This window comes from Onychomys torridus, chromosome 22, assembly GCF_903995425.1.
Source record: "Onychomys torridus chromosome 22, mOncTor1.1, whole genome shotgun sequence".
NCBI classification, from domain to species: Eukaryota; Metazoa; Chordata; class Mammalia; order Rodentia; family Cricetidae; genus Onychomys; species Onychomys torridus.
Genome location: NC_050464.1, coordinates 976859 through 1004048, shown reverse-complemented (window position 1 = coordinate 1004048; position 27190 = coordinate 976859). Strand labels below are relative to the sequence as shown.

The following is a 27190-nucleotide window of genomic DNA, read 5'->3' as shown; positions in this document are numbered from 1 at the left end:
TATGTTTTGTAGAGGTTTTCACCTAATAGTGAGCAAAGTTACCCAAGTCCTTTATCACACTGCACACCAAAAGAGAAGTCTGCACCCCTGGCTCAGATGGCGTCAAAGTCTTGTGATGGGGACAGAGAGAGTGAGGACCCAAAAACCTGCAAGAAGAGGAGAGCCTTGGATTTCCTGAGTCGGCTGCCCTTACCTCCCCCGGTCAGTCCCATCTGTACCTTTGTCTCTCCAGCTGCACAGAAGGCTTTTCAGCCGCCACGGAGTCGTGGTACTGAATGTGCAACACCTAGGGAGGAAAGAGAGGCCCGTTTCCCTCAGAGGAGGGCGCCATTTCAGAAGGCCAGTGGCGCTTCTCTTCTGGAACACGATTCGGTAGCTGATGAAGAGCTTGCCTTGCTCAATACCCAAGCCCTTGTACCTGGCTCACCAGAAGGAAGTCAACAGGTATTTCCTGGTGACTCTGCAAGGACCCCTGTGCCCCAAGGACCAGAGAACCCCCAGCCAGCACAGAGGCCAGGCCAGCGTGTAGGACCCAGGTCCAGGAAGGAGTCTGTCTGAGGATTGCAGAGGCTGCGATGACCTTGATGGGAAACTAGCTGTTAAGTCTTAGCCTCCCAGTCTGCAAATGTGAACAGTTCCAAACTACACGTTTGTGTGACAAGACACAAATAACGGCACATTCCACAAGGGTCTGTTTACAGGTGTTCTGCCTGCTTCTGTATCTGTGTAACTACTGAGTTGTCGAAAGCTGGCCAGGTGTTAACTAATTCAAAAGGCTTTAAGTCTTTATGATTAGATTGGAGCACTACAAGCATTATTTTACATGCGAAATAAATATACCTTTGCTTTTCACTTGTCTCACTAAGGTCTCTAAGTACCATCACTTTACTAGTTAATGTTGTAGTTTGCTCTCTGTTTTTAAGGCTTTTTTGTAGGTAACTCCTATGAAATAATGTCCTTTCACATGTGGCTAGAGTTCCATTCTGGCAGGACAAACAGACGTGACAGTAGTATTGACCTCTGGCAGGTTTTTCATCCTTGTCGGCTATAGGAACCTTCAAAGTCACTCCTTACTATAATCTCTCAAATTAAATAATTCCAGCTAGAAATCCAGTCAGGCCTAAGGATACACACCTGTCATCCCAGCACAGAGGTAGAGAGACAGTATTGGGAGTTTCGGGTCACCCTTCACTACCCAGCAAGATCAAGGCGGCCTGCTGGGTAGTGCCTTCCCGACCACAGCACCATCCACAGATGCTCTCCCCGAGTTTCTGCCTTCAAGTGTTCTGTCTGCTCTATTAGTGATTGAAGTTTTGTTCATAAAATCATTTCGTCTTCCTGTCCCTAATCATGGTTCTGTAGACCCAACCTAGAGCAGAGTAAATGAGCCTCTGTGAACAGGATTATGTTATTTATAAAATTTAACCTTTTTGTTTGTTCATTTGAGACAGGGTTCTCTTGTGCAGCCCTGGCTGTCCTGGAACTCACTGTAGACCAGGCTGGCCTCGAACTCAGAGATCTGCCTGCCTCTGCCTCCTGAGTGCTGGGACTAAAGGTGTGCTCCGCCACCACCGCCTGGCTGAAAGTTAACCTTTTTTCTTGCGAATCCTATCAAAAATGCTATTAGCCTCTTTATCCTCTCTCAGGCCACCTATACAGACACCTTTTATGTAGACCACAAAAATCCACACTGCATGAGGAAAGCATGAAGCTTCAGTATGTGTGCATGTTTCCTTCCTAGAGTGACAGGCAAAGCCAGCAGTGTCCACTGCGTGACCAGGGACGAACGGCAAAGCCCTCGGTGTTACTTGTCTTACGGAGATCCTTTGGGTGACAGGGCACTCCACTAGCTTTACAAATAATGCAGGGCAGTGACAGACAGCAAAGGGCCCAGGAGTCAGAAGCCAAATGAAAGGAAAAGAACGGATTGCTTCTGAAGGGCAAGCTTGGTGGTGTCCGGCCAGCGGTGTTTTGAGATGAGCTTGGTGGTTAGTTGTTCTATGCTTCCCCACCAAGTCTTTTGGTGTCCCCGTGTCGGAGGGAGCGGAGACGGAGCTGGGCGGAGGCTGAGAGTCCTGAGAAAGCTAGTCATCAGCCTCGGCTCAGGCAGCTACCGTGCCTGCTCTGAGAGCTAGCCAGCCACTCCAGGGAACGTGACTCTGGCCCTTTGGGTGTGCCTGTGGAACCAAAAGCAGGAGATCCCATTTGCCAACCTCTGCCAACCTACTGCATGAAGCCATCCACACCAAAGTCATTCTGCAGACAACGGACAGGCTATGACACCCACAGTTACCTGGGCCTGGCAGGTGGGAAAACCAAGTGAATTGGTACAGGACTGCTGTGTGCTGTGCTAAATTAGAATGGCAGATTCATCCCAATGTACTATCGTGTTCATCAGCTGGGCTTCCTGTTATACCTAAGACACCAGTTTTGATTTTTTTTTTTTTTTTTTTTTTTTTGAGCTGAGGATCGAACCCAGGGCCTTGTGCTTGCTAGGCAAGTGCTCTACCACTGAGCTAAATCCCCATCCCCAGTTTTGAAAATATTAAGGAAGTGTGTTGCTTATTGTCATGAAGATGTTGAGTGGTTTTCAACAGAGTTGATAATGGAAGACAAGCCAGCCTTTTAATGTACAGACTTCATTCCGCCTAGAAACTTCTGGGCTTGGCTATTTACACTGGAATTAGAGCTCTGGCTAAAACTGGACAAAGAATAAATACCAAAAATTGAAGTAGAAACTTCTTTAGGAAAATTCTGCAGTGGCTGTGCACAGACACTAATATCCATGGTGACAGCCACCCCTTCTGAATAACCCTAGTTATTAACGATGATTCATGAATAAGTTTATGATATATGCAAAGGTTATCTTATGGTTGAAGTCCTTGGGTTTTGGTAAATGTTTTGTTGTTAAGCCAAAAATAAATTCAGTGGCAAACCCAATATAAATGCAATACCATATACAATTTTAATAACCATAAAAGCACCATTATATAAGACACTTAAAATAATATTTCACAAAACATTAAAAAGAAGCTATTGGCCAAAAAATAAATAGAGCATACATCCCACATGGTTTTATCATGGTCTCGTACCAAGTGAATCTGATTCCAGCCTGCTGGGATTTAATTTGGACTCATAAATTCATAACTGATCTGAGGGGCATTCCATATTCGCTGTCTCAACACCATATGAAATAGCCTGCTCATCTCAGTGAGCATGACTTTCACATTTCCTTGGCTGCCTCATTGCTTTGCGCTCCTAAACATCCGGGTTGCTAACTATAATCACACATTATAGGCATCATTTTAGAAATCAGTTGATGATTCTTTAAAACTGGTGATTTGCGAAAGCAGGTTTATTTACACTAACATCAGACTTCGAGCCAGAGGGAAGGGTCTGTCCTGGGGCCGCTGCTGAGTGCAGGGTCTGAATGTAACGGTACAGGTTCTTCTTAGTTGCTTTTGTTCCTAAGAATTCACAGACATGTTTAACAGTGACACGTCGTTAAAATAAGGGAAGAAGTCCCCTAATGTTACCTTGAAGGACAACATTCCCTTCTGTGTATTAAGTCTAAAAGAGAATCAGTGCCGTTAGTGATGGCTCTGGCCTCTGGACACAGACTCCCAGAGAAGCGATGGCACTAAGCTACTTCCTGCCTCCGTCTCCCTTCCTCACTCCAGCTCTATGGAGAAGATGGATCTGGCAAAGACAGTGTACTGTAGCCCATAGAAATGTACTCGTAACACCTTGTTTATGACTCTGCAGCTAATTGATGATCTTGGATTTCAGTTTCAAATCAACTCCTCCTCTAGAGAAAGACCCTTGAGCCCTCCAGAGAATCCCCAGCATCAGGCCATACATTGCTTGTTGGAGATAATGAATAGATGACCTCTGTCCAGAAACTTCTGGGCTTGGCTATTTACACTGGAATTAGAGCTCTGGCTAAAACTGGACAAAGAATAAATACCAAAAATCGAAGTAGAAACTTCTTTAGGAAAACTCTACAGTGGCTGTGCACAGATGCTAATATCCATGGTGACAGCCACCCCTTCTGAAGCTCTCATTGGAGAAGCCGCCGTGAGCCCTTCGGCTGGGGAGCTCTGTGCAGGTGCTCCAGGACCCAGGGCCGCTGGAAGGGGTGCTGGTCCTGTCTTGGTTTCTGTTGGCTCTGCTTGGCTTTTCTGCATGAAGGACACTGTGAAAGCTAACATTGTGTTCATACCGTTCTTTCATTCGGTGTATTTTTTCTCTTGGGACTCCATGGATGTTTCTTCTGCATGGAAGAAAAACCCCACAAATTCTTAGTTAAGGCAAGCCATCAAAACAAGCAACTTACATTGCAAATCCTGCACTGCATGGCTGCTGCTCTGCCTCAGGACACCTGGGAAAAGCATGCATCCTATTGTTAAGGTACCTGCCTCTCCAGCTCTACTGGCTCTCAGGCCGCACCCCCCTGTACACCCCAAAGCAAGCCTGGGGCTAGCTTTAGAAAGGCATTGTTTCTGGTGATGTTGACAGTGAACAAACACTGGAAGATATAACTGCTCATGTATTTAGTGATGTGCCTGTTGATGACATGCATCTCTTAACAATTTGGATCAGCTGGTCTTTGATAGCAGTAAACGATTGCTTACTAAACCAATCTTAAGTTCCAGAGGGCGCAAATACCAGCCGGGGACATGGTTAGAAATTCAATTGCCAAGATTTCAATGACAGAATGGAGTTCATAACCCATGTCATATTTAACAACCAGGCAATCAAGGGGGTAGCCACAGACTCACTTTGGAGAGACTCTGCTTCTAGCGGGTCCCTGGCATCAGGTGACACAGAGCGTGGCTATCAGAAGCCATGCATTATAAACCAGGTTAGTGTTATTTGGACACATGTTGCTGTGTCACCCAAAGCAGCATTTGTAGCATGAACGAGCCACGCTCTGCTTAACATTCAGAGCCCTTGCTTTAGTCTGCTGCAGAAGCACCGCTGATCTGTGCATCCCATGCAGAGGAAGTGCTGTAAGTGTTCACTAATGCACAAAGTTCAGTGGGTCCTTCTAAGGGACCAGATTCAAGCCAGGGATTAGCGTTCAGCATTATACAAGCCATCAGACTCAAAACTCAAGTCTTCATATCAATAGTTCCAAACGTAGCAGTTTCTAAGAATTACCATTTCTGGCCTGAAAACTACAGTCCGTTTCCAGCCTGAAAAGATGCTTTTGTTCGGTCTGAAATACCTGAAAGCGCCAGGAGACAGGATGAGGAACGAGGAAAACAAAGCGATACCTTGCTAACTCTTGAACGTTGAATTTCCAGCGAGTGTCGGGTTCTCGGAATATAACTTCATAGTTATTCTCAAGTGCCTGATTTTTCAAAAGTACATAAAACATTGAAGACATGGCATGTATGCTTGGGAATGTTCACGCTCCATTCAACATTCACCACAGTCTCGTCCAAACGCCTCCCCCATTTTATGAGTCATCCAGGCCCTGAATCTATCTACTGTATTTTGTCCCCATAGCAAGCCTCTCACGGTGTGTTATGTCTCATTGTTAAAGCTTGTCAGTTCTAGCCAGTATGAATCTGAACATCTGTAGGCCAGACCACTGACCTCATGATGAAATGCCCCAAACACAGGTGTGAACAGTAGACCAGGAGAATTCCTAAAGTGACTTGTGTGATTAGCATGGGTTTCCTTCCTCCCACCTTGGTCTGTACCTGAGAGTGCCACATAGCTTATGAAATCAAACTGATCTCTACATATTTTACATAGTGTTTCCTGCGAACGCAGCTCTCTCTGCTCTGCAGTGCTTGGCCCAATGCCCTGGGCCCCATTTCTGTGAGTTTAGAAAGTTGGTAAGGCTCTTGTGTAAACCTCTATGTGTTCTTTGCACTCATAAGCTGACTGCCTCATTCAGACAGTCCTCTGTCACCACCAACGCTCAACGTGTTATAAAATGGAACTAAATGAGCTAAGCTGAGGGACTCCCTCATAAGGGAGCAGCATGCACTAGTTGGCCAGAGGGGCTTACAGTCAACAGTATGCAAATCCAAACAGCCAGCAGAGAATTCTGAGGGTTCTCATCACACACAAATGGTGTTTGTGGTGACAGATAACTTAAGTTCTGCGAGTCAGTCATGAATACATCCACCAAAGCAGCCCACTGTACTCCATGAATGTGTAAGATGATTATTTATCAACTGATGAATACACTTAAAAATGTAAGTTCCCTCTTCATCTTTTGGATAGTCAGTTCCATTCAGGAAAGGATTCAACCACCATGTCTTAAGAACAACTAGGGGGTTGGGGATTTAGCTCAGTGGTAGAGCGCTTGCCTAGCAAGTGCAAGGCCCTGGGTTCATCCTCAGCTCAAAAAAAAGAACAACTAGTACTAGGTCTCACTAACAGGGGTGGCTAAGGTCCAAAACCAAGATGTGGAATGACTTCTGGAAGTCACAGCTCTTTAGCTGCTTTGGGCTGTCTGCAGGCATCATGGCCCTGCTCATCTCATGTGACCCTGAATGTGAACTGAAATACATGGTGTAGACTCACCTAAGTTCTCCACCCTGGGCCTGAGGAGAACTGACAGGAAAGCATCAGTAGACAGAAGCACAGCTGTCTGTTCTGCCGTTTTGCCCAAATGGGGAAGAATCCTAACGCTATGCTGCCATGAGCCCCGTGGAGGAGACTTGACAGCAGGCTGGGGCCACCTGTAACTCAAGAAGCTGTCTGCCTCCTGCTCTGCTCCATTTGTGGAGTGAAAACGTGTTAGCGTAAGATACAAACACTGTCTGAAAAGATCAGAATGGAGCCGGTGTGTGTTGCTATTTGTATTCTATTACCTTAAAGGGTCATGCTGGCAATCCTAAATCTGTTCGTAGACTGAGAAATTCTGTTGTCCTGGAACTTTCAGCAACAGAGTGCTGAAATCCCCAGCCTACCACAGGTAGACCTGGCTCACTGGGACCCTACTGTCCGTTCTCTAGTCTGTAACTCCCTGCAAGTATCAGTGGGTGCGCCCCAAACAGAAAATAGCCCAAATGGAGACTCTAGCAAGGAGGGAAGCAGGGGCAGGCAGATCCCAACGAGTCTGAGGCCAGCCCAGTCTACAGAGTGAGATCTAGGATAGCCAGGGCTATGGAGAGAGACCCTGCCTCAAAAAAACAGAGGACAGAAGGAGAGGAGAGGAGAGGAGAGGAGAGGAGAGGAGAGGAGAGGAGAGGAGAGAGAGAGAGAGAGAGAGAGAGAGAGAGAGAGAGAGAGAGATCCACCAAGAACTTAGACCATTTATGGTCGGCCCTCTGAGGTACAGTAGCTCCTCAGCAACTCAACAGCAGAGAAACCCTAAAATAACTTTACCTGCTTGCTCCCTGTGAGAACTACCCTTAGTGAATGTGAAATCATGGAAGAGCAGAAAAAGGAAAGAAGACAGGTTTCAACTTTGTCACAGAACACCCAAACTGAGAATCCAGATGATGCTTATTCCTACCATAACTGCATAGGGCTTCATTTCCCAGGCGTGCAGGTTGGTGTTGTCAATAATAATGGGGGATATGCCATTCTGCATTGCTTTCCTCGCTGTAACACAATGCAACACAAGAGTGAGCACCATGCAGCAGTCACCAGAGCGAGCATCATCCACACTGGGTCACCTCCTCGAAGGAGGCCTTCCCCGCAGTTAAACGCCCCCTAGTGCAGAAACATCAGGGGTTTCCTTTCCCTGGAATCTACTACGAGTCAAGCCCCGCCATCCTGCTTGGGTGGGAAATGGCAGAGCTTTGCTTAAAGCCCCTTCCATGAAATGTATGCATTTTGAAGCTGCTTCAAGACACTGGGCAGTGGGGTTGCACGCCTTTAATCCCAACACTCGGCAGGCAGAGCCAGGTGGATCTCCGTGAGTTCGAGGCCAGTCTGGTCTACAGAGCAAGCTCCAGGACAGGCACCAAAACTACACAGAGAAAACCTGTCTCAAAAAACCAAAAGGGAAAAAAAAAAAAAAAAAAAAAAGCAGCTGCTTCAATCTACATGCACAACAAGGGGTTCCTGGAAGTTTGGAAGGGAATTTGTCACCTCTCTTCTGGTTCCACTCATGAGCTTCCTCCAAGAAGTCCGGGTTGAACTCATAGGCACCATCTTCCCTGAAGAAAAAATCATCGGTGCTGAAAATCAGGGCCCTGGGAAAGTCACGCTGCAGCTGTCTGCAAAGTGGGAAAACGGAAAAGGGATTTTCCCCGTTATACTTGGTCGTGGGAGAATCGTTCCTTTCCATCTTTACCAGCGAGCAGATTATAGTTCTGAGACCTCCACGTTTGGAATTTTCCACTCCCCTTAAGAGGAGAAGCAATCATCTGAAAGTCATCACTCCTCAACGGGAGGCAGGAGCCTGAGAGGCCACTGTGCACGTTGCCAACCCTTGAAAGTAAGAGGTCACTGGTCACACCCACTGCCTCCTGCAGCATCCAGGACGTTCTGACACTCCGAGCAAAGTTGAAGGCATGGTGACATCAGTTACCAGGGCCACTCCTCTCCAGGGCACACCAGTGCCCTCCCAGACCGCCCCACGGGCATCATGCCCCCACACTGCAGCCCTTCCCTCAGCCCCTAAACTCTTACCTGTCCTGGGTCCCATTCCTCGGAGCTCTGTAAGGACCCATCTGAGCAACTAGTTCTCGCTGAGGTATGAAATGTGGATAAAGGAGATGTGTGTGAGCTACCCTCTGAGTTCTAACAATACCTAAACCAATGGAGAAAGCACAAGAGAAGGAGAGAGGTGAACCCAATCGTGTCCCTGCGCCCTCTGAGCTCTACCACTCGGGTCTAAATATGAAAATGTCACAGGAAACGACAACGTCACAGAGAGCGCCTTTGCGTGACACAGAAGCGGGGCGGGGAGTAAGTTCTGCGGGAAAGAATTTCAAAGGAGAGGTTTCCACTTGGGGTTCCATTACATTTGGGGACAGGTTCTATTAAATCAAACAGTGGCCGGGTCAGGGCTGAACCACTGTGCCTCCTTTAAAATAAAAACAAAATACAAATGCAAAAGCTGATCATCTGGAAGTGCTCGCCGGCAGCCCAACGGGTTCTGTTGGTGATGGGAAACCACTCCTCCAGCAGCTGTGTGGAGGGTGGCAGGATGGGAAACACAAGCAAAAGCAGGCAGAGGCACGGTGCCTTTTCAGTTTGGGTCTTGGTAGCGATAGAGGTAACTTAATTCCCCCCCCCCCCCCCCCCCGCCTCCTTTTTTGTTTTGTTTTGTTTTGTTTTTCAAGACAGGGTTTCTCTGTGGAGCCCTGGCTGTCCTGGAACTAGCTCTGTAGACCAGGCTGGCCTGGAACTCAGAGATCCGCCTGCCTCTGCCCCCACCCGAGTGCTGAGATTAAGATTATCTTAATCCAGCGAGAACGCAGAGCTGCAGAGCTGGGTTCCAGCCTCTCATTTCCACCGCAGCCACGCACTGTCCCTCTGTTGGTGATCACTCACCCCACCCAGCCTAACTACCAGTCCCTGAGCATGTGGGAATATGGGGCTTTGGGGGTGTGGCGGTGCATGTAAGGAAGGAAAAGAGCAAGAGCCTCCACTTTAAAATGTCGGTAAATACACACTCCAGAATCAGCACGGAAGCTCCTCTGCCCGAATTCTTCCGGAAGGTGCGAGAGCAGAGTTGGAACTAATGACAAAGTAAACACACTTTGTTACAGGCTGTGGTGGCTAGCTTGATTTTTAACAGTAACCAACTATCCTTGGTAGACTTGTGAGGAAATGGAGGAATATATTTCATTTTGTTGTTGTTGTTGTTGTTTATTTTTATTTATGTCCGTGTGCACCACCTGCATGTGCCCATGGAGGCCAGAGGAGGGCATCAGATCTCCTGGAGCTGGAATTACGGTTACAGACCACTATGTGGGTGCTCTGCAAGAGCAGCAAGGGCCCTGAGCCATCTCTCCAGCCCCGAGATAATAAATTTCAATATCAAAGGACAAATATCAATTAGCCAACCTATTAAACCCTGGTTACCAGTTATCAGACACCCAGTGTTACATGGAGTGTTAAGGCCCAGAAATAAGTAAAGGAGTTATAATACTTTCCACAATGAATGATTAGCTGATTTAGGGGCCAGGCCTCCTACACAGTTTGTGTGGTACATGGAGGCAGAGCTGTACCAGCAAAACACAAAGAGAATTTGGATCAGAAACATCAACAGTTGGCAAAAGAGAGAGCATTTGACTTGGACCTGGTGGGTTGAGGAAACTTTTACCTCACATGAGAGGGGGTGAGAGGAGGCACACCCAGGGTAAAGAAATAGGAGCAAAGAAACCGCAGCTTCAGTGTGGTCAATCGTCAGAAATGCTGGGCACAGGCTCTAGAGCCTTGCGGAGGTGAGTTGTTCTCTCCTTGTGGAACCCTTGAGGACTCCTGCTTTGCTCTTCGAGGTTTACTACAGACAGAAGTTTCAGCTTCTAATGCTTTCTCTAAACAGACTTTAAAACAAGGTTTTCACACTTTGCCTCTTTTTTTTTTAAAGATTTAATTATTTATTATGTATATAGTGTTCTGTCTGCACATATCCCCGCAGGCCAGAAGGGGGCGCCAGATCTCATTATAGATGGTTGTGAGCCACCATGTGGTTGCTGGGAATTGAACTCAGGACCTTTGGAAGAGCAAGCAGTGCTCTTAACCTCTGAGGCATCTCTCTAGCCCCCACACTTTGCCTCTTATCACTCCTGGAAAACATAAAATCACGGTCCTTACTCTCGGAGGAGAACTGCCCACAAACTAGCCGAGAGGACAGAGAGCCAGGGCATGTCCCCTGCGTGGCACCCGGTGGGCTCCCCTGTGGTCTGTCCCTTTGACTTTGTTTTTTCTTTTTACTTTTACCCAAATGCTAAATTAGTACCAACAGCTACAGCAACCTGTTGAAAATTCAAGACATCAAAAATGCTAGCTGAGCAGAAGCAACAAGGTGATAACACTTAGACTGTAAAACTGAAGTGTGAGCCTTAAGTACCATTCCCCCTGCTTCAGGAGAAGCAGGGGAGGGGGCTCAGCTCTAGCTTTCTCTATGCTGCCCAGGAGCCGCATGCATTAGGGAAATTGAGAAAATGAAGAGTAGAAAAGGGAGAAAATGGAAAGACAATTGCTTCCACATAGCTTCCCCTCCTCACTGCCCCTCCCCCACTCGCTAAAATGAGAGACTCGGGCACTAATCTGTATTTCAAAACTTACTCTCCCAGCATTATTTAACCATCAAGAACTATAAAGTTGCTGGGCGGCGGTGGCACACGTCTTTAATCCCAGCACTCGGGTGGCAGAGGCCAGCCTGGTCTACAGAGCCAGTTCCAGGACAGCCAGGGTTGTTACACAGAGAAACTTTGTATCAGCCCCCAGCCCCAATAGATTACTTGAAATTATGTTACAAAGATTTCAAAATTTCCTCTCATAGTTTCATAATTTAAAATTATTTTCTGTAAATTGCCTTTATTATGTTTAGGAATGTTCTTTGTATTCCTGATCTATCTAAGACCTTTATCATGAAGCGGTGTTGGATTTTGTCAAAGTCTTTTTCAGCATCCAATGAGATGATCATGTGGTTTTTTTCTTTGTTTGTTTATATGTTGTATTACATTGACAGATTTTCATATGTTGAACCATCCTTGCATCCCTGGGATGAAACCTACTTGGTCATGGTGGATAATTTTTTGATGTGTTCTTGGATTCAGTTTGCCAATATTTTGTTGAGTATTTTTGCATCAATGTTCATGAGGGAGATTGGTCTGTAATTCTCTTTCTTTTTTGCATCTTTGTGTGGTTTGGGTATCAGGGTAACTGTAGCCTCATAAAAAGAGTTTGGTAATGTTCATTCTGTTTCTATTGTGTGGAACAATTTGAAGGGTATTGGATTTAGTTGTTCTTTGAAAATCTGGTAGAATTCTGCACTGAAACCAACTGGTCCTGGGCTTTTTTTGGTTGGGAGACTTTCAATGACTATTTCTATTTCTTTAGGGATTATCGGTCTATTTAAATAGTTTATCTGGTCTTGATTTAACTTTGGTATGTGGTATCAATCCAGAAAATTGTCCATTTCTTCCAGATTTTCCAATTTTGTGGAGTACAGGTTTTTAAAGTATGACCTGATGATTCTCTGGATTTCCTCAGTGTCTGTTGTTAAGTCTTCCTTTTCATTTCTGATTTTGTTAATTTGTTATATAATTTGTTATAACCAGAACCTGGAAACAATCTAGATGCCTGTCAACTGAAGAATGTATTAAGAAAATGTGGTACATATACACAATGGAGTACTACTCAGCAGAGAAAAACAATGACAGCATGAAATTTGCAGGCAAAAGGATAGAACTAGAAAAAATCATCCTGAGTGAGGTAACCCAAACCCAGAAGGACAAACATGGTACGTACTCACTCATAAGTGGATTCTAGATATAAAGCAAAGAACAATCAGACTGCAACCCACAGAACCAGGGAGGCTATATAGCAGGGAGGATGACTGTGGCTTATAAGTTTTGGTTTTTTACTCAATTACTGAGCAAGCCTCAATGAAACATTCCACTATTAAGATAAGAATTTATACTGTATCAAGCTGATAATAAAAAAATTAATTAATTAATTAAAAAATAAAAAATATTTTCATTCATTTTATATTTTAATATTTTAAAAATTTCTCTTATAGTTCCTGAAATATTTTTCATTCAAGTGCCACATAGTTATGATAATTATCATAATTACGTCTCGTTGGTGTCTTTCATCTATAATGACCTCTTGTCTCTATAGATTTCCGTTTGGAAGAGTCCAAACGAGTCTCCTCCGGTGGTTTGCTCCGGATTGGAAGGGTGGTATGGAGGAGAGGTGTACTTCCTGACTCCAGTGACACCCTGCCTTTTGTGCTCATGCAGACACCAGGCTAAAAGGCCAGTCCCCACTGCCAAATCAGCTCACTGGCTTACTTAGCGACACTGATGTGTGAGCGGAAACGCAGACCACGTGACTGTTCCCGTTTCTGGCGGCCTTCCCAGGGCAATCCACACCTTGGAGATCCCGCAAGTCTTACATCGGGATCATGGAATCATTTGAAATTCTTTTCATATTTTCTAGGTAGAATTTTGTTGTTGTTGTTGGTTTGGTTTGGTTTGGTTTGGTTTTCCTAGACAGGGTTTCTCTGTGTAGTTTTGGAGCCTGTCCTGGATCTCACACTGTAGCCCAGGCTGACCTTGAACTCACAGAGATCCGCCTGCCTCTGCCTCCCGAGTGCTGGGATTAAAGGCGTGCACCGCTGCCGCCACTGCCACCACCACCCAGCTAGAATTGTTTTATAAAGAGCCTTCTTGATCTTCTTTTTCTACTCTTCACCTTATTTGTTTGTTTGTTTGTTTGTTTATTCCGTCTGTGTAGCTCACGCTACTTCTGGATCCGTAATCCTTCTGCCTTGGGCCTGCAAACACTGGGATAGCAGAGGGACCACTGAGCCCGGCCCGTGCTACAGACGGGTTTGCTGTAGAACTCTGACAGGCCTGAAGTTCGCTATGCAGACCAGGCTGGCCTCATACTTGTGGCAAATCCTCCTGCCTCTGCCTCCCAAATGCTGGGATTACAGGCAGGCACCACTGCACCCAGCCTTCTTGTTCTTTCTGATGGTCCAACTGTCACAGGTTTAGCTGGTGGTACCGGCCAAGCTGCCTCCTCTGTCTCTGTTTATGGAAACTATCCTTTTTTCCTAATTAGCAAAGATACACATTGAAACATTAAAGACCAAATAAATAAATCAATAGGATAGGTTCCTGTATTTATCCATCTAAAAATAATTCCTAACACTTGGTTTTCCTTCCAGTATGTATAACATTATTCTTCTCAATTGTCTTTTCATTTATTAGTTACGTGTGTATGTGCCCCGGGGAGGTCTGAGGACAACTTTCCGGAGCCGCTTCTCTCCCTCCACCATGCAGGTTCCGGGACCAAACTAGGTCCTTACGGCTTGGTGGCAATGTGTCATTACTGAGCCCAAAGTTTATTTGCTTGTTTATAAACTCATTTATTTGTTTGCTGAGACAGAGTCTCTCTCGGTAGCCCTGACTGCCCTGAAACTTGGAGAGATCAGCCCCTGCCTCCCAAGTGCCTCCCAAGGCAGGTGCCTGGATACCCAGACTCATTTTTTTATTTCCTCTTTTTGTATAAAAACAGGAATGAGTTACAAACCATACCAAGTTTCCACCAACAGTCTTTCTTTGCATAGCAAAGTGTGTCTCACCCCATGAAATATTCTTCTATGACTTTTTTTTGGGGGGGTGGATTTTTTTTTTTTTTTTTTTTTTTTTTGAGACAAGGTTTCTCTGTGTAGCCGTGGTTGTCCTGGAACTCATTCTGTAGACCAGGCTGGCCTCGAACTCTGAGATATCTGCCTGCTTCTGTCTCCTGAGTGCTGGGATTAAAGGTGTGCACCACCACTGGGCTTCTACAACATTTCAATGCATAGTAGTTTACACTTACTCACAGGGATGCTCCACAATTCACCTAACAATTGTCCCATGACTTGCCAATGTACCTGTTCTCCTCCTGACCATCATCTTCTGGTGTGTAGCTCCTTATCAGGAGGGTTATCTTACCGAATTTCAATTCCCTATAGTTCAATTGCTTTTTAACTTTGTTTACAGTAATCTCTAGATTATGGAGTTTAAATCTTTATAACTGTACTCTAGCCACATACAGCATCTTTTATTTTCAAACCCATGCTTTTGATGCTATATTAGAACAGTCTTTCTCACCCCAAGATCATGTCAACGTGTCTGTAATTACATTTTCCTCCTCAGCCCATCTGAAGTTTTGCTTATATAGAGTTGTGGTTGAGGCTCTAACTTGACTAGTTTTCTACCTGGGACCCGGTTGTCCCCCACTGTTGCCTAAGTTCGTCCTTCCCACCATCCTGACATACTTTCGGCCCCATCCCAGATGACTGCATGGACTTAGGGCTGGCCTCGGGATTGTTTCATTTCTACATCACATCATCTTGCCTCCTTTTCTAACACTTTATTATGTTCAGTGGTTGAGAATGTTTCCTTTATAGAATTCATACTTTTAGTTTATTTTTATGCAGAAGTGTGTCTGAACAATGTCAGCTAAAACCACATCTCCTTCTTGCTCCCTCTTGGTTCTAGTAACTCTTCCAGATCGGTCAGCAGGAGACAGGAACTGGGGGTAGATAGCCTCTCCTTAACTCTTAACTACTGTACCACTTTCCGAAGTAAATAATAATAGTTCCTCCAGTTACAGATAACGAAACTCCTCCTTGAAAGATTAAATAACTGGCCAGGGTTCCGAGTTTCCAAGTGGTGCTGCCAGGTTTGACCTCAGGTCTAGAGAGAAGCAGGCCGAGTGGCATTGCCCATTCTGAGCTCTTCTGACTCCAAGAGAATGAAGCTCATTGTGTCCCACATGGGCGACAGGCAGCCATGGTCTAGCATGTGTTAGCCTGCAGTTACTATTAGGCAAGGCCCTGGGTTTGGTCCCCAGCTCTGGAAAATACAAAACAAAACAAAACAACAAACAACAACAATTGATGTGTATATGTGAGTGCCTGTAGGCACCATGCTTTTGCCTGGTACTTCAGGAGGCCAGAAGAGTGCTTCAGATCCCCTAAAACTGGAGTTACAGATGGGTATGCGCCACCATGTGGGTGCTGGGAATGAACCCAGCTCTTCTCTCTGCTCTAACTGCTGAGCCATCTTCAGGCCCGAAAAAGACTGTGTTAAAGTCCATCACTGAACCTTGGTCACACTTCTCCTCTGCCCACTCCACCCTGGGCAGCCACCTCTCAGCACCCCTGCAGCTCCGGCCTTCACATCTGTGCTGCGCACAGGAAGAGGCAAGAGCCCTTGAAACTGCAGCTCTAACTAACCACAGGCGTCCACGTGCTGTCACTGCTGAGTCTTCAAAGGTGTCACCTGACACAGGCATTGTGCAGTCTCTGTCCCGCTGCCCCTCCCCCCATTCGCTCTAACTTCTGTTCCTGAGTTACTGCGCGGTTGTCTGCATTGTGACTCTGCTAATCTCTCCAGGGAGCTTTAAAGCTCCAAGTTTACCTGAGAACCCCCCACTTTTTTTTTTCTCCAGAGCTGAGGACCGAACCCAGGGCCTTGGCTTGCTAGGCAAGCACTCTACCACTGAGCTAAATCCCCAACCCCAAGAACCCTTTTAAAACACGTACACACGTATGCTCTTCTTCACCCCCCACAAAGGTACTTTTTATTTATTTATATATCTATTTATGTATTTTATTTTTTGGTTTCTCTGTGTGTCGCTCTGTAGACCAGGCTGGCCTCAAACTCACAGAGATCTTCCTGCCTCTGTCTCCCGAGTGCTGGGATTAAAGGCTTGTGCCATCACTGCCCAGCTACAATTTATGTTTTTTTTAAAATGTGCACTGGTGCTTTGCCTGCATGTATGTCTGTGTGAGGGTGTCAGCAACCCTGAAAGGTGTGAGCTGCCATGTGGGTGCTGGGAATTGAACCCAGGTCCTCTGGAAGAGCAGCCACTGCTTGCCACTGCTCTAACTGCTCAGCCATCCCTCCAGCGCTGAGGGATGGCTCTTGAATGCAGTGATCTTTAGCCATAACTGAGCAAACTCTTTTCAAGGTCCCAACGGTTTGATACCGTTCTCAAGGTCAGCCTCCAGAGAGGCCTGGGAGGGAGGTGTATTCTACCCCGCAGCCAGCAGCCTGGAGCAGGGAGGGGCACTGTCCAGCACACGGGCAGCACCTGAGGCCTGCTGTTGCCCGCCCCACATCAGGCCTGAGCCCTGACCTCAGGCGTCTGTCTCCACCGTACCTCTTGCCCCATCTGTTTATCACTATGTTATTAGAGAAGCAACCTTCCACTCCCTGAGAAACCTCGACTGTGTCACCAGGCCACAAAGGCTGAGGGAACTCTGGTAACGGTCCTCCACGAGGCCCTCACCGTCATCATCTGGCAGTGTGGACCCACTTAACTCTAGACAAGCTCCTCTAGCTAGCTCTCGTGTGGACAGCCTGTCATCTCACGATGGGACCTGCTCCCCCGCGTCTGTTCTCGGTTCTTCAATCATGTCTGCTCATTCTCGGGACTGGGGAAAGGAATCAGGAACTAAAGTCAAGACTGTGGTTTGGGCCTGTATTTTTCCCGGGATGTCATAGGTCAGGGACAGCTAGAAGGCAGCTGTCCAGGCAGAGGGCCACTCTAGGCTCTCGATTGTTGCTGTTTACAGGCAACAGTAGCCACACCTGTGATCTTAATTTTTAAGTCTATCTTTTAATATAAATACCAAATAAAGGGGCTGGCATATCCAATGTTTTCACGCATCGGATGGCATCTAGGGCGAGTGGCGTAGCCTGTTCTTCACGCTGTGGATTCTCTACATTGCACACTCATTCTCTCACGTGAGCAACTTCCTCTTTGCTTCCTTCTTTTGTCAAAAGCCACGTTAGCATCTGAGCTGAGTCTCTGGGGGCATTTCGAGCATTGCCTTTTGTTAACAGATCCACTGGTCAACTCTTTAGTGAACGCCTACAAGATGCAGGACTTCTTTCAGAGGTAGGACAGAAGATAGAGTTTCTTTGTTGAGACAGAGTCTCACTATGCAATCCAGGCTGGCCTTGAGTTTACAGCAATCCTCCTGCCTCAGCCTCAACGAGTGTTGGCATTACAGGTATGTAACACACCTAACTTAGATATGGTTCCTGACTCAAAGAATTTACATCAGGCCTGGCGGTGGCACTCGTTTTTAATCCCAGCACTCTGGAGGCAGAGTCAGGTGGATCTCTGAGTTCCAGGCCAGCCTGGTCTACACAGTGAGTTCCAGGACAGTCAGGGCTACACAGAGAAACACTGTCTCAAAAAAAAAAAAAAAAGAAAGAAAGAAAAAAAAAGAACTTACATCATGAAACTACTCACATTCTAGTAAAAAAAAAGTGTGTGTGTGTAGGGGGGCATCTATTTATGAAAAGAGAATCCAGTACAAGCTAAAAACTCTGCAGGGTCTCCTTAGGTAGCAGAAAAACCCTCCTCCCCTCTGTCTTGTATCCCAACTCTATAATCACACTTCCACAGGGTGCCCGGTAACTTTGGGAAGTGGTGGAGGTGCATTTGTTCTGAACAGTTCCCACACCCACGAGCTCTCCATCACATAACATTTCCATGTATGAAATAAAAACCACAAGGTTGGGGCTAGAAAGACAGCTCAGCAGTGAAGAACACTATCTACACTATCCTCTGACCAGGGTTCAGTTCCCAGCACCCACATGGGTGGCTCACAACCATCTGTAACTCCAGTTCCAGGGGATCCAGCGCCCTCTTCTGGCCTCTGTGGGCACTGTATGCATGTGGTGCACATACTTACATGCAGGCAAACACACATAAAATAAAAATGAATAAATCTTAGGAGCACTCTTCACTGTGTGCTGAGCCCTTCTCCAAGTCTCCCTTCCTCTTCCCGGATTCTTACCTTGATAAAGGAGAAAGCTTTCTCCCCAAGCCATGTGCAAGATGCATCACAAAGCCTTATGAAGGAACAGTTAGAAATCAAGCTCATTTGTCCCTCACACAGCTTCCCCAGTCCCACAGGGTTAGGTAGATTTTAAATGACTTGAAGGGACCAAAACATAGTGCCTTTGGGGCTAGAAGGATGGCTCAGAGGTTAAGAACACCGGCTGTTCTTCCAGAGGCCCTGAGTTCAATTCCCAGCAACCACATGGTGGCTCACAACCACTGTAATGAGATCTGGTGCCCTCTTCTGGCCTGCAGGCATACACTCCTGCAGAACACTGTGTACATAATAAATAAATACATCTTCAAAAAAATGTTTTATTGTATTTGTTAGAGTCCAAATGGCCCTGGAAAGGCACCCTTTTACACTGATTTTACTGGAGCACCAAGGAAGTAAGTTGAATCATAAACATCCTATCATAGGAGCTGATTTAGCAACTTAGGAGTTGACAGCCCTCTCTGGTACACCATGCTCAGGATAAACTCAAACACTTAAGATCTAAAAATCATCTCCCAGTGCCATGAATGCATTAGCAAAAGTAAGAAATTCCTTGGTAATGTTTTTAATTGGGATGAACATCTCTTATTAATACTGGTAATAGTAAAACGCAGCTTCCTTACCCCGAGACTTGCAATCCAGGTGAAATGAGACCCCTGACAGGGCCTGAAGGGTTTTCTACCGCAACTGTTGTTTCATCAGACTCTTTTATCAGGCCCCTCCCACTTCCTGGGCTCTGGTTCAGGCCTGGGGATGTAGGTAGGTCTGTGGTAGTAAGGCTTGCCTGTCCTGGGTGGGGCCTTAGATTTAAGGTATTGAAAAACAGCGGCGGCAGTGGCCTCAGCCCTGCGACCTTGATCAAGATATTTCCTCAGCAGAGCCTCGAGTCTTGGGCTTGAGTTAGAATGAACACTACAGGAGCTTCTTAGGCACCTCCTTCGCTTTTCCTGTAAAAATATTCTTTCTCTCTCATTTCTTCCTCCACTTCTACTTCCTTCCAAATCATTACACATCATACACAATTCTCCAAGCACACCTGAAGCACTACATGCCACATTAGCTGGGTCTTCCCCCATGGTCCCAGCAGTGTCAGGAAACACGGTGAGGAGGTTCCTGTACAGTGGAGGCCTCCTTCCCTCACATGCCTTTCAGAGAGTGATTATAAACCGGCATGGTTCTGTAAACTCCTACTCCTTATCAAACGTATCTGGAGATGTGAATGAGGAGGAAGGAACCGCCATTAGGCAGCATCCTTTGAGCCTAACTGAATGCGCTTAGGAGTCATTTGTGATGGTGCCCAACGAAGAAGCTTGCAAAGGGACCAGCATGTCCCGCAGTGAGGGGGCCAGATCCGGCTTTGACTGGTAAAGGGAAAGATGCAAAACAAAAACAGATACAAAACCATTCCAGGGAACTGACAGAATGGAGACGTTTAATTTTTCAAACAAGGCCGCTCCAACAAACAAACAAATAAAGAGAGTCCTATTGCATTTCAAAAAGGCACATTAGCTGTGTAACCACACAATGGAATATTTTATTCAGACATAAAAATTATGGTGTTCTCATATTTGGTGCAAGCATGAACCTTGAAACATATGCTAAGTGAGACAAAGGACAGACACTCATGACCTACGTACATGACATACTTAGACAAGCAAAAACATGGCAATACCAAGTAACCCAAAGGTTGCAGGGATAGAGGAGAAGGAAGGCATTACTGCCGAGGGGGCACAGCTTCTGTTTGGGGAAATTAAAAAAAATAAATACAGTGACAATCACTTCATGTGTGCTGATCTGAACCCTTTAAAGAGGTGAAAATAACCACAACAGAGACGTTTAAACCCTCCTCTCTACACACACACACACACACACACACACACACACACACACACACACGAGCACACACAACAAGAAATGCCCAAGGCTTATCCACAGATCTGTGGCTGAGGCTCGGGAAGAGACATGTGCAGAATCAGATGTGGCTGGGTCATGCTGCCAGTCCTGGACCACAAGGCCAAGAGCAAAAGGGTCTTAGGACTGGAGCTCTACCTCCCCACTCAACTTTTCAAAACTATTTTTATTATGTGTGTGTGAGATGTACGTGTGGCATGCTGAACACAGAGACTGTGGCGGCCAAAAGATGACCCTGTAGAGTCAGCTCTTGCCCCCACCTTTCTGTGGGCTCTAGGGATTGAACCCAGGGCCTACACAGCCAGCACTTCACCTGCTGAGCCTTCTCTTGGGCCCCACATCCAACGTTCAGTCATCTCCAGATCTAGCCCTGGGCCTACCTAACCAGTGAATTCGCCGCTAGGAAAGCTCCCCTTTAGTTAAGCCAGAAGATCAATGGGCTCTTCTCCATCCCCACTCTGCCTCCTCTTCCAGGCCAAGACAAGAACCACCTCCATGTGGAGAAGACTCTGTCCTTAACTGACTTTCACCTTCTGCACAGGCTCCCTTAGCCTTGAAGGCTATCAGCACCAAGGTGCTGTCCCACTGCACCCTACTTGCCTGCAGGACAGAACTGATTTCTAACCGTTACTTGTTTCCACTGGTTATCTGGAATAGGCACCTTCTGTAGCCTTAGTGAGTGTACGTCTCAGTAAGCAAGGGAACGCGGTTACCATGGATTACTGGTTGACTACTACTGGCCATAGACAGCCCACATTAGTCTGTTTACTGAGCTGTCTGCCATCCTCACAATGAATGTGTTTGCAAGTGTTAGCTCGTGTTACTAGAGAAGAATCTCAGGAGTTAAAGAATCAAGAAAAAAAAAATGTCAGGGCTGGAGAGATGGCTCAGAGGTTAAGAGCACCGACTGTTCTTCCAGAGGTCCTGAGTTCAATTCCCAGCAACCACATGGTGGCTCACAACCATCTGTAATGAGATCTAGTGCCCTCTTCTGGCCCGCAGGGACACATGCTGTATACATAATAAATAAGTCTTAAAAAAAAAAAAAAAGTCATCGTTGTTAAAAGTTCATCTCCTCATGAGTGAGTTTCCTAGCGTACGTCCAATGGGAAATTAACCCATGAAAGACTCTCATTGACGGAATGACATTGTCAGTCAGCCAGGTCATGAAACAAAACTTTTACTCCACTGGGCCTTGATTTTTCCTTTTAAAAGTTACCAAGCAGGCTGGAGAAATGGCTCAGAGGTCAAGGGGCCTTGGCGCTCTTCAGAGGGCCCAGGTTTGATTCCCAGCACCCTCATAATGGCCCTTAACCCTCTGTAACTCAAGTGCCAGGAGACGTTGTGCCTTCTGACTTCTGTGAGCATCGGGCACACGTGTGGTAAACATACAGACATGAAGGCAAAACAATCATACACATACATATATCTTCAAGATGTTTTTTTTTTTTTTTAAGTTACCAAGCAACATAAAATTGTTGCTGAAAACGAGAAGACAAGTGAGGGGAACGTCCATGATCCCACTACTAAAAGTCAACACCTGTGGGTGGGTACTTATCTCCTGACAGTTGTTTTTTCTTCTAAGAATCTATACAGATCTCTTTTCCTTGAGTACAACATGGGGTATGTGGACTGTGTGTACCTTCCTTCTTATCTTATTTTTCATTTTAAAGACAGGGTCTCACATATCCCAGGCTGGTCTTTTTTTTTTTTTTTTGAGCTGAGGATCGAACCCAGGGCCTTGCACTTGCTAGGCAAGCGCTCTACCACTAAGCTAAATCCCCAACCTCCCGGGCTGGTCTTAAACTCACTATGTAGCCAAAGATGACCTGCCTCTACTTCCCAAGAGCTGGAATCACAGATGGGCATCATCACAGCTGGTTTCTGCAATGCTGGGGATTGAATGCAGGGCTTTGTGCTGGGCAGACACTCTATAGCCACTGAGCTTTATGCTCAGACCTGTGTGTGTCTTTAAGACAGGAAAAAATACATTTATAGGTCAAATAAACATCTCTGTTTCAATCAGTGACTCATAAACCAATCTATTCTTATATTTACTATTTAATATTTCATACATGATATTTAAGTTGTCTTGCATTTTTTTTCCTGCTCCACAGAAATCTCTGATGAACATTCTGTGTCTGCATGCTTGTCCAAGCATTTCCTCAGGATGAGTTCCCAGAACTGAAACCACAGTCAGGAATGACCACCTATCCCCAGATGAGACTTAACTGAATTCAGGAACTAACATAGATTTAGAATGCACTGGCTGGAGTACTAGGATGTGGGTAAGTTTTTAAACCAGATAAAATCCAACTTAAGCCAGGCAGTGGTGGCGGCAGGTCTTTAATCCCAGCACTCAGGAGGCAAAGGCAGGCGGATCTCTGTGAGTTCGAGGCGGGCCTGGTTTACAAAGTGAATTCCAGGACAGCCAGAGTAATTACACAGAGAAACCCTGTCTCAAAAAAACCAAAAGAAAACAATCCAACTTAAAAAAAAAAAAAAAAGGAAATTCAACAAATTCAGAAAGATACTTTCTATATCCCAACCACTTGGACATATGAAAAGACATGGGTGAATATTCTAGAATATAATGTTGACTTGAAAGACAAAACAGATCCTATTTTTAAAAGAGATTTTTATTAGTTATTTAGTCAGATGAGATATAAAAGTTAAGCAGGAAAAGATAAGCCCATATTTGTAGACACTAACTTCCTCCAATGTTGACAAGTTTTATTAGTCTGATTTAAGAAATACATGTTCATTATAGAAAATGTGGGAAACATATAGAGAAAAAGACTCTCGGAATCTAGCAAATACATAATAACCTTACAGTTTTCTATTTTCTACACAAGTGTATTTTAAAAGTCTTCCATTCTCCTCTCTCCCATTCCTACCCTGTGAAACATGGTTGGGAGAGGCCAGGCTGTGCCTTCCTGACCCGTTCTTACTGGTTCTGGGCTACATCCCACCCCACTGGACTTTATATCAATCCATCTGGAAGCATGCAAAGACTGCTGAGGCCCAAGGCTGACCGTACCCAGCCCCCAGGCCTCCCAGTCCACAGTATGGCTCCTCCATGGCACAGCCAGGCTTTGCCTGGGTAACTCAAGGGTTCATCTCACCAGCCTCTCATGTTCCTACCTACACCTCCTAAAATTTATATAGCCACCACCTTAAAGTTTCAGAGGGCATCCTCACTGATTCCATCTTCACACCCCCCTCTAAGGCAGGAAGAGTCGGTGTCCCGACTGAAGAGGAGGGGTGCTGGAGGTGTGAGACCCAGTGAGTGAGTGGTAGAGCTTGGGTATGAAGGCATGTCAACCCCAAGGCCATCACTTTTAGGTCTGGCGACAGGAAGCTAAGAGATCCCCATGAAACCCTCTAATGTAATCCCCTCTTAGCAGCCGCAGAGAGGTCTAAGGACCGTTAAGACAACAGCGAGTTAGTGAGGAGGAAGATGGACAGCAGGCTTCCCTCTTTCCGGCCAGCGCTCACCACATCTGTCTCTACCGGTGTTTAATGAGATGCTCACCACATCTGTCCCTGTGGGTGTTTAATGAAACATACTCTTGTCCAGTGTCTTCGGCTTAGTCAAATGTCATGAGGAATTAAAATCTTAAAAGTATAGAAAATTAGAGACAGAGAGGAACCTTAGAGGCCACCCCAGCACACTACTTCCTTTCCCAACACGGCAACCGAGCCAAAGGAGTAACTTCCTTCTCTGACTTTGAGTGTGTGATGGTTACAGGCTGGCAAAGTGAAAGCGAAATTGCACAAGGTTCGGCATCCTGGAAGCTTTTGGTAACACATGTACCCACCGTGAATTGCTGTATCACAAAAAACCCAGCTGTGCTGGGTTTTCCAAGGAGGCTCTCCACACCACACCACCCTGCCACCGCCAGGAGCCTCTGGACAGGACCTACAGTAAGTGTGTCTTAGGAAGGGGTACCAGTGTGGCCTTCACCAGTCACCTATCCCTTTAATTTGCAAAGGGATCCAGCAGTTGGCTGAATGCTTCTACTCCACAAACCAACTAGAACCCCAACGATAAACGTCAGCACCTTATCGGCCGCCTCAGTGTCCCCATCCAAGACTCAGGCCCTCCCGCTATGATCACTACCTGATGCCATGGAAATCAGCATGTGACCGCAGGCCACCTCGATTCTTCAGCGGTTCCAGGGTCCTACGGCTAGCCTTATCTGATGAGATGGAAAGCTCACGGGTGGCAAGTGACTGCTTCTATCGACTAATGTGTGCCAGACAATGTCGATGGAGGGTTAAGACATGGCCCCTATCTTCAAAGCATCTCACGGAAGGAAAAACAATCCTGTGCAAAACTAAGCGCAGTCACAGAGATGTAAACAGGAGCCAAAGCGCTGAGAAGAGCGGCTTCAACGGCAGGGTGAGGCAGCTGCGAGAGGAGGCAACAGAACCGGTTTTAAAAGGCTAGTGACAGCAGTCGGGCCAAGGGTGGCAAGCCAGGCAGGAGGGCCAGCATCATTAAGCACAGCAAGGAGAGAAACCGTCCAACGTTGCTGGAACACCAAGTGCAGGGCAGGGAGTGGAGGGCGTTCAGGCCGGAGCGGTGGGCCTACAAGGTGCAGCAGGCAGCAAGCCCCCGCAGTTCTCGCTGACCCGGTACGGGGAGGGCCGCTTACGCAATTCGCAAGTGAACGAATTTGGGCGCCCGCGGAGAGGCTGTCAGTGACGGTCGGTGGTGGCGCCGCCAGCGCCCCCCCCCCACCCCGCACCCCCGAGCACCTGTGCGCCTTCGCAGCCGCCGAAGCAGACGCAGGCTGCGCCGATCCACCAGATCTCAAAGCGGACCCCGGCCCCGGCCAGCGCCGCGCTCCCCTCCAACCCCACACACACCTGCCCGGTCCCGGGCCCCCCCCGAACTAGCTCCGGTGACAGCGCCTGTTGACGCACCCGTGGCGGCTGCCTGCGCGCCAGCGGGCGGGGAGCGGGTTTCTCTGCAGTCGCCACCAGGTTTTCCCGAAGAGCAGTCCCCGCGGGCCTCCCCGACCCGGGGCTGGGGGGCGAAGGCGACCGCGGCCCGGCGGGCACCAGGCCGAGCGCAGCGGGGAAGGGCCGGTGGCGTCTGGGGGCTTTGCGCAAGGCGCCGCGCCGAGCGAGGTCCATCCTCCCGGGCCGGCGAGCGCCAAAGCTCCCGGGCGCGCGGGGCAAGGGCAGGGGCGGCGCGCGGAGCCGCTCGGGGCAGGGGCGCGCGTGGGCGCCAGGCCGCTGTCATTACCTGGCCAGCGTGGTTTTCCCCGAGCCCGGGAGGCCGCGCAGGAGGTAGAGGTGTTTCCTAAAGCTGTGGCGACGCGGAGGTGGCCCCCGCGCGGGCGGCGGCCGAGCAGGCGGCTGCTGCTGCTGCCGCTGGTGGAGGCTCAGCCTCCCAAACGATTCCAGAAAACTGTCCTCCATGGGGAGGGGGGTGGCGGCGAGGGCCCTGGGTTCCCTTCCTGAAGTCACGGTCTTGGCCAAAGCTGTTGTTTTTGTGACTCTCCGGCCATGTGATAGATGGAGGGGCGGGCGCTCGGAGCCCAGCCCCTCCTTCCCAGCCGCGCGAACCGCGGGAAGGGGGCGTCTCTACCTGCGAGGCCGGGGTGCAGGGAGACTGACAGCCAGGGAAGCGTGGGTGACGGGTGACGCAGCCCCCAGCGCTCCCTCCTGCCTCCCACTGTCTTCCGCTGGCCTTCCCGAGGGAAGGGGCCCGGCCCGGGGACACAGTGGGAGGTTTCCCTGCAGCCACTGTGGAAGCCCAGCCCCCTGCTACAGCTCTGCCTCGTTTCACTTCAGACAGGCCTAGACCTTGAAAGTAAATAGTTCCCGTTGGCGATTAAAAGAACGCGACAGGCACATCTGAGCTGTAACAGAAAAGGCCCTTGTCTCCCCCACTGCGTGTGTACCAGTATCTGGCTGGCGTCCCAAGGACTGGGGCACACTCCTCCAGGGTGCTGTTCGGTTTCTTAGTACCCTTATCAGCCTGTCAAAACTATCCTTAGAAAGCTTTAGGCAACTTGAAGTCTCTTCTCGCTCCTTAGGTCCCGGTGGACTTAGGAGGCTGCATAGATACCTCTCTGCTGCCACACAGCAGGAGAGATTGTCCTGGGACCATTTGCACAAAATCAAGTTCCAGTTGCAGGAGTTGGCGGCACCCATTGGTGGGCACTGGTTGTGACTCTCCAGTATTTCCCTATAGAACCAATAGGGTGATTCTGGTTTTCGGAACGAAGCGGAGTGTTTAAAACTTGCATCCTAGAAAATCCAAGATACTGGTGACTTTGGCTACAATTGTTGTAAAATAAAAACATCTTATGTTTGGCATTTAAAGCATGCACATTATGAAAAAGAAGCGTGGGGAAAGAAATAGTGTCCTTCTGACACTTAGAATCCAAATTAAAGACCAGAGATTTCACGACCAGCGTTACTAGCTTCGGGCTTCCCCTGGGTTGGGGTGGGGAGTGAGCAGGCTGTTCTCCCGGGAATTCCCCTCCCAGCATGAAGCATGCTTCCTGGGTCCTTCTGAGTACTACTGCAAGGGCGGGCATCTGTGAGCGGAGAGGGAACAGTGAGGAACAGAGAAGATACATTCGTCATAGAGTGACCACACCTTTAGTGTCTATACGTCCCTGACGGAGTTGACATGTGGGGAAGTGAGCCTGGGGCCTCCTGCACACTGAGCACACCCTCAGCACACATTTACAAAGATGGTTTTGCTCAGCCTCAAGTACTACTTTTCTCATTCCAATTCTTCTC

The 27190-nt window shown here is 47.4% G+C and overlaps 2 protein-coding genes across 7 annotated transcripts in view; one reads left to right on the top strand and one right to left on the bottom strand.

The window, feature by feature from the left end:
- Positions 1–852, top strand: part of Brca2 (BRCA2 DNA repair associated) — a 42318-nt gene extending 41466 nt beyond the window's left edge. Inside the window, exon 27 of the mRNA XM_036171913.1 lies at positions 13–852. Coding sequence (XP_036027806.1) covers positions 13–558 — 546 coding nt within the window. The 3' untranslated portion in view covers positions 559–852. The remainder of the gene's footprint in view (positions 1–12) is intronic.
- Positions 224–26168, bottom strand: N4bp2l1 (NEDD4 binding protein 2 like 1). 6 transcript variants are annotated; one of them, XM_036171916.1, is made up of 6 exons: positions 25680–26168; positions 8065–8192; positions 7484–7572; positions 5164–5356; positions 4223–4273; positions 224–286 (listed from the first exon to the last, which is right to left on the bottom strand). In XM_036171916.1, exons 1-5 carry the CDS (start codon positions 25853–25855, stop codon positions 4230–4232), a joined length of 630 nt encoding a protein of 209 aa, XP_036027809.1. In that variant the 5' UTR covers positions 25856–26168; the 3' UTR covers positions 224–286; positions 4223–4229. The 6 variants fall into 6 exon arrangements, with proteins under 6 accessions (XP_036027809.1, XP_036027807.1, XP_036027810.1 ...); XM_036171914.1 differs by lacking the exon at positions 224–286 and having other exon boundaries at positions 2943–4273; positions 5280–5356; positions 25680–26151; XM_036171917.1 differs by lacking the exon at positions 224–286 and having other exon boundaries at positions 4153–4273; positions 5231–5356; positions 25680–26164.
- Between the last annotated feature and the right edge of the window lie 1022 nt (positions 26169–27190).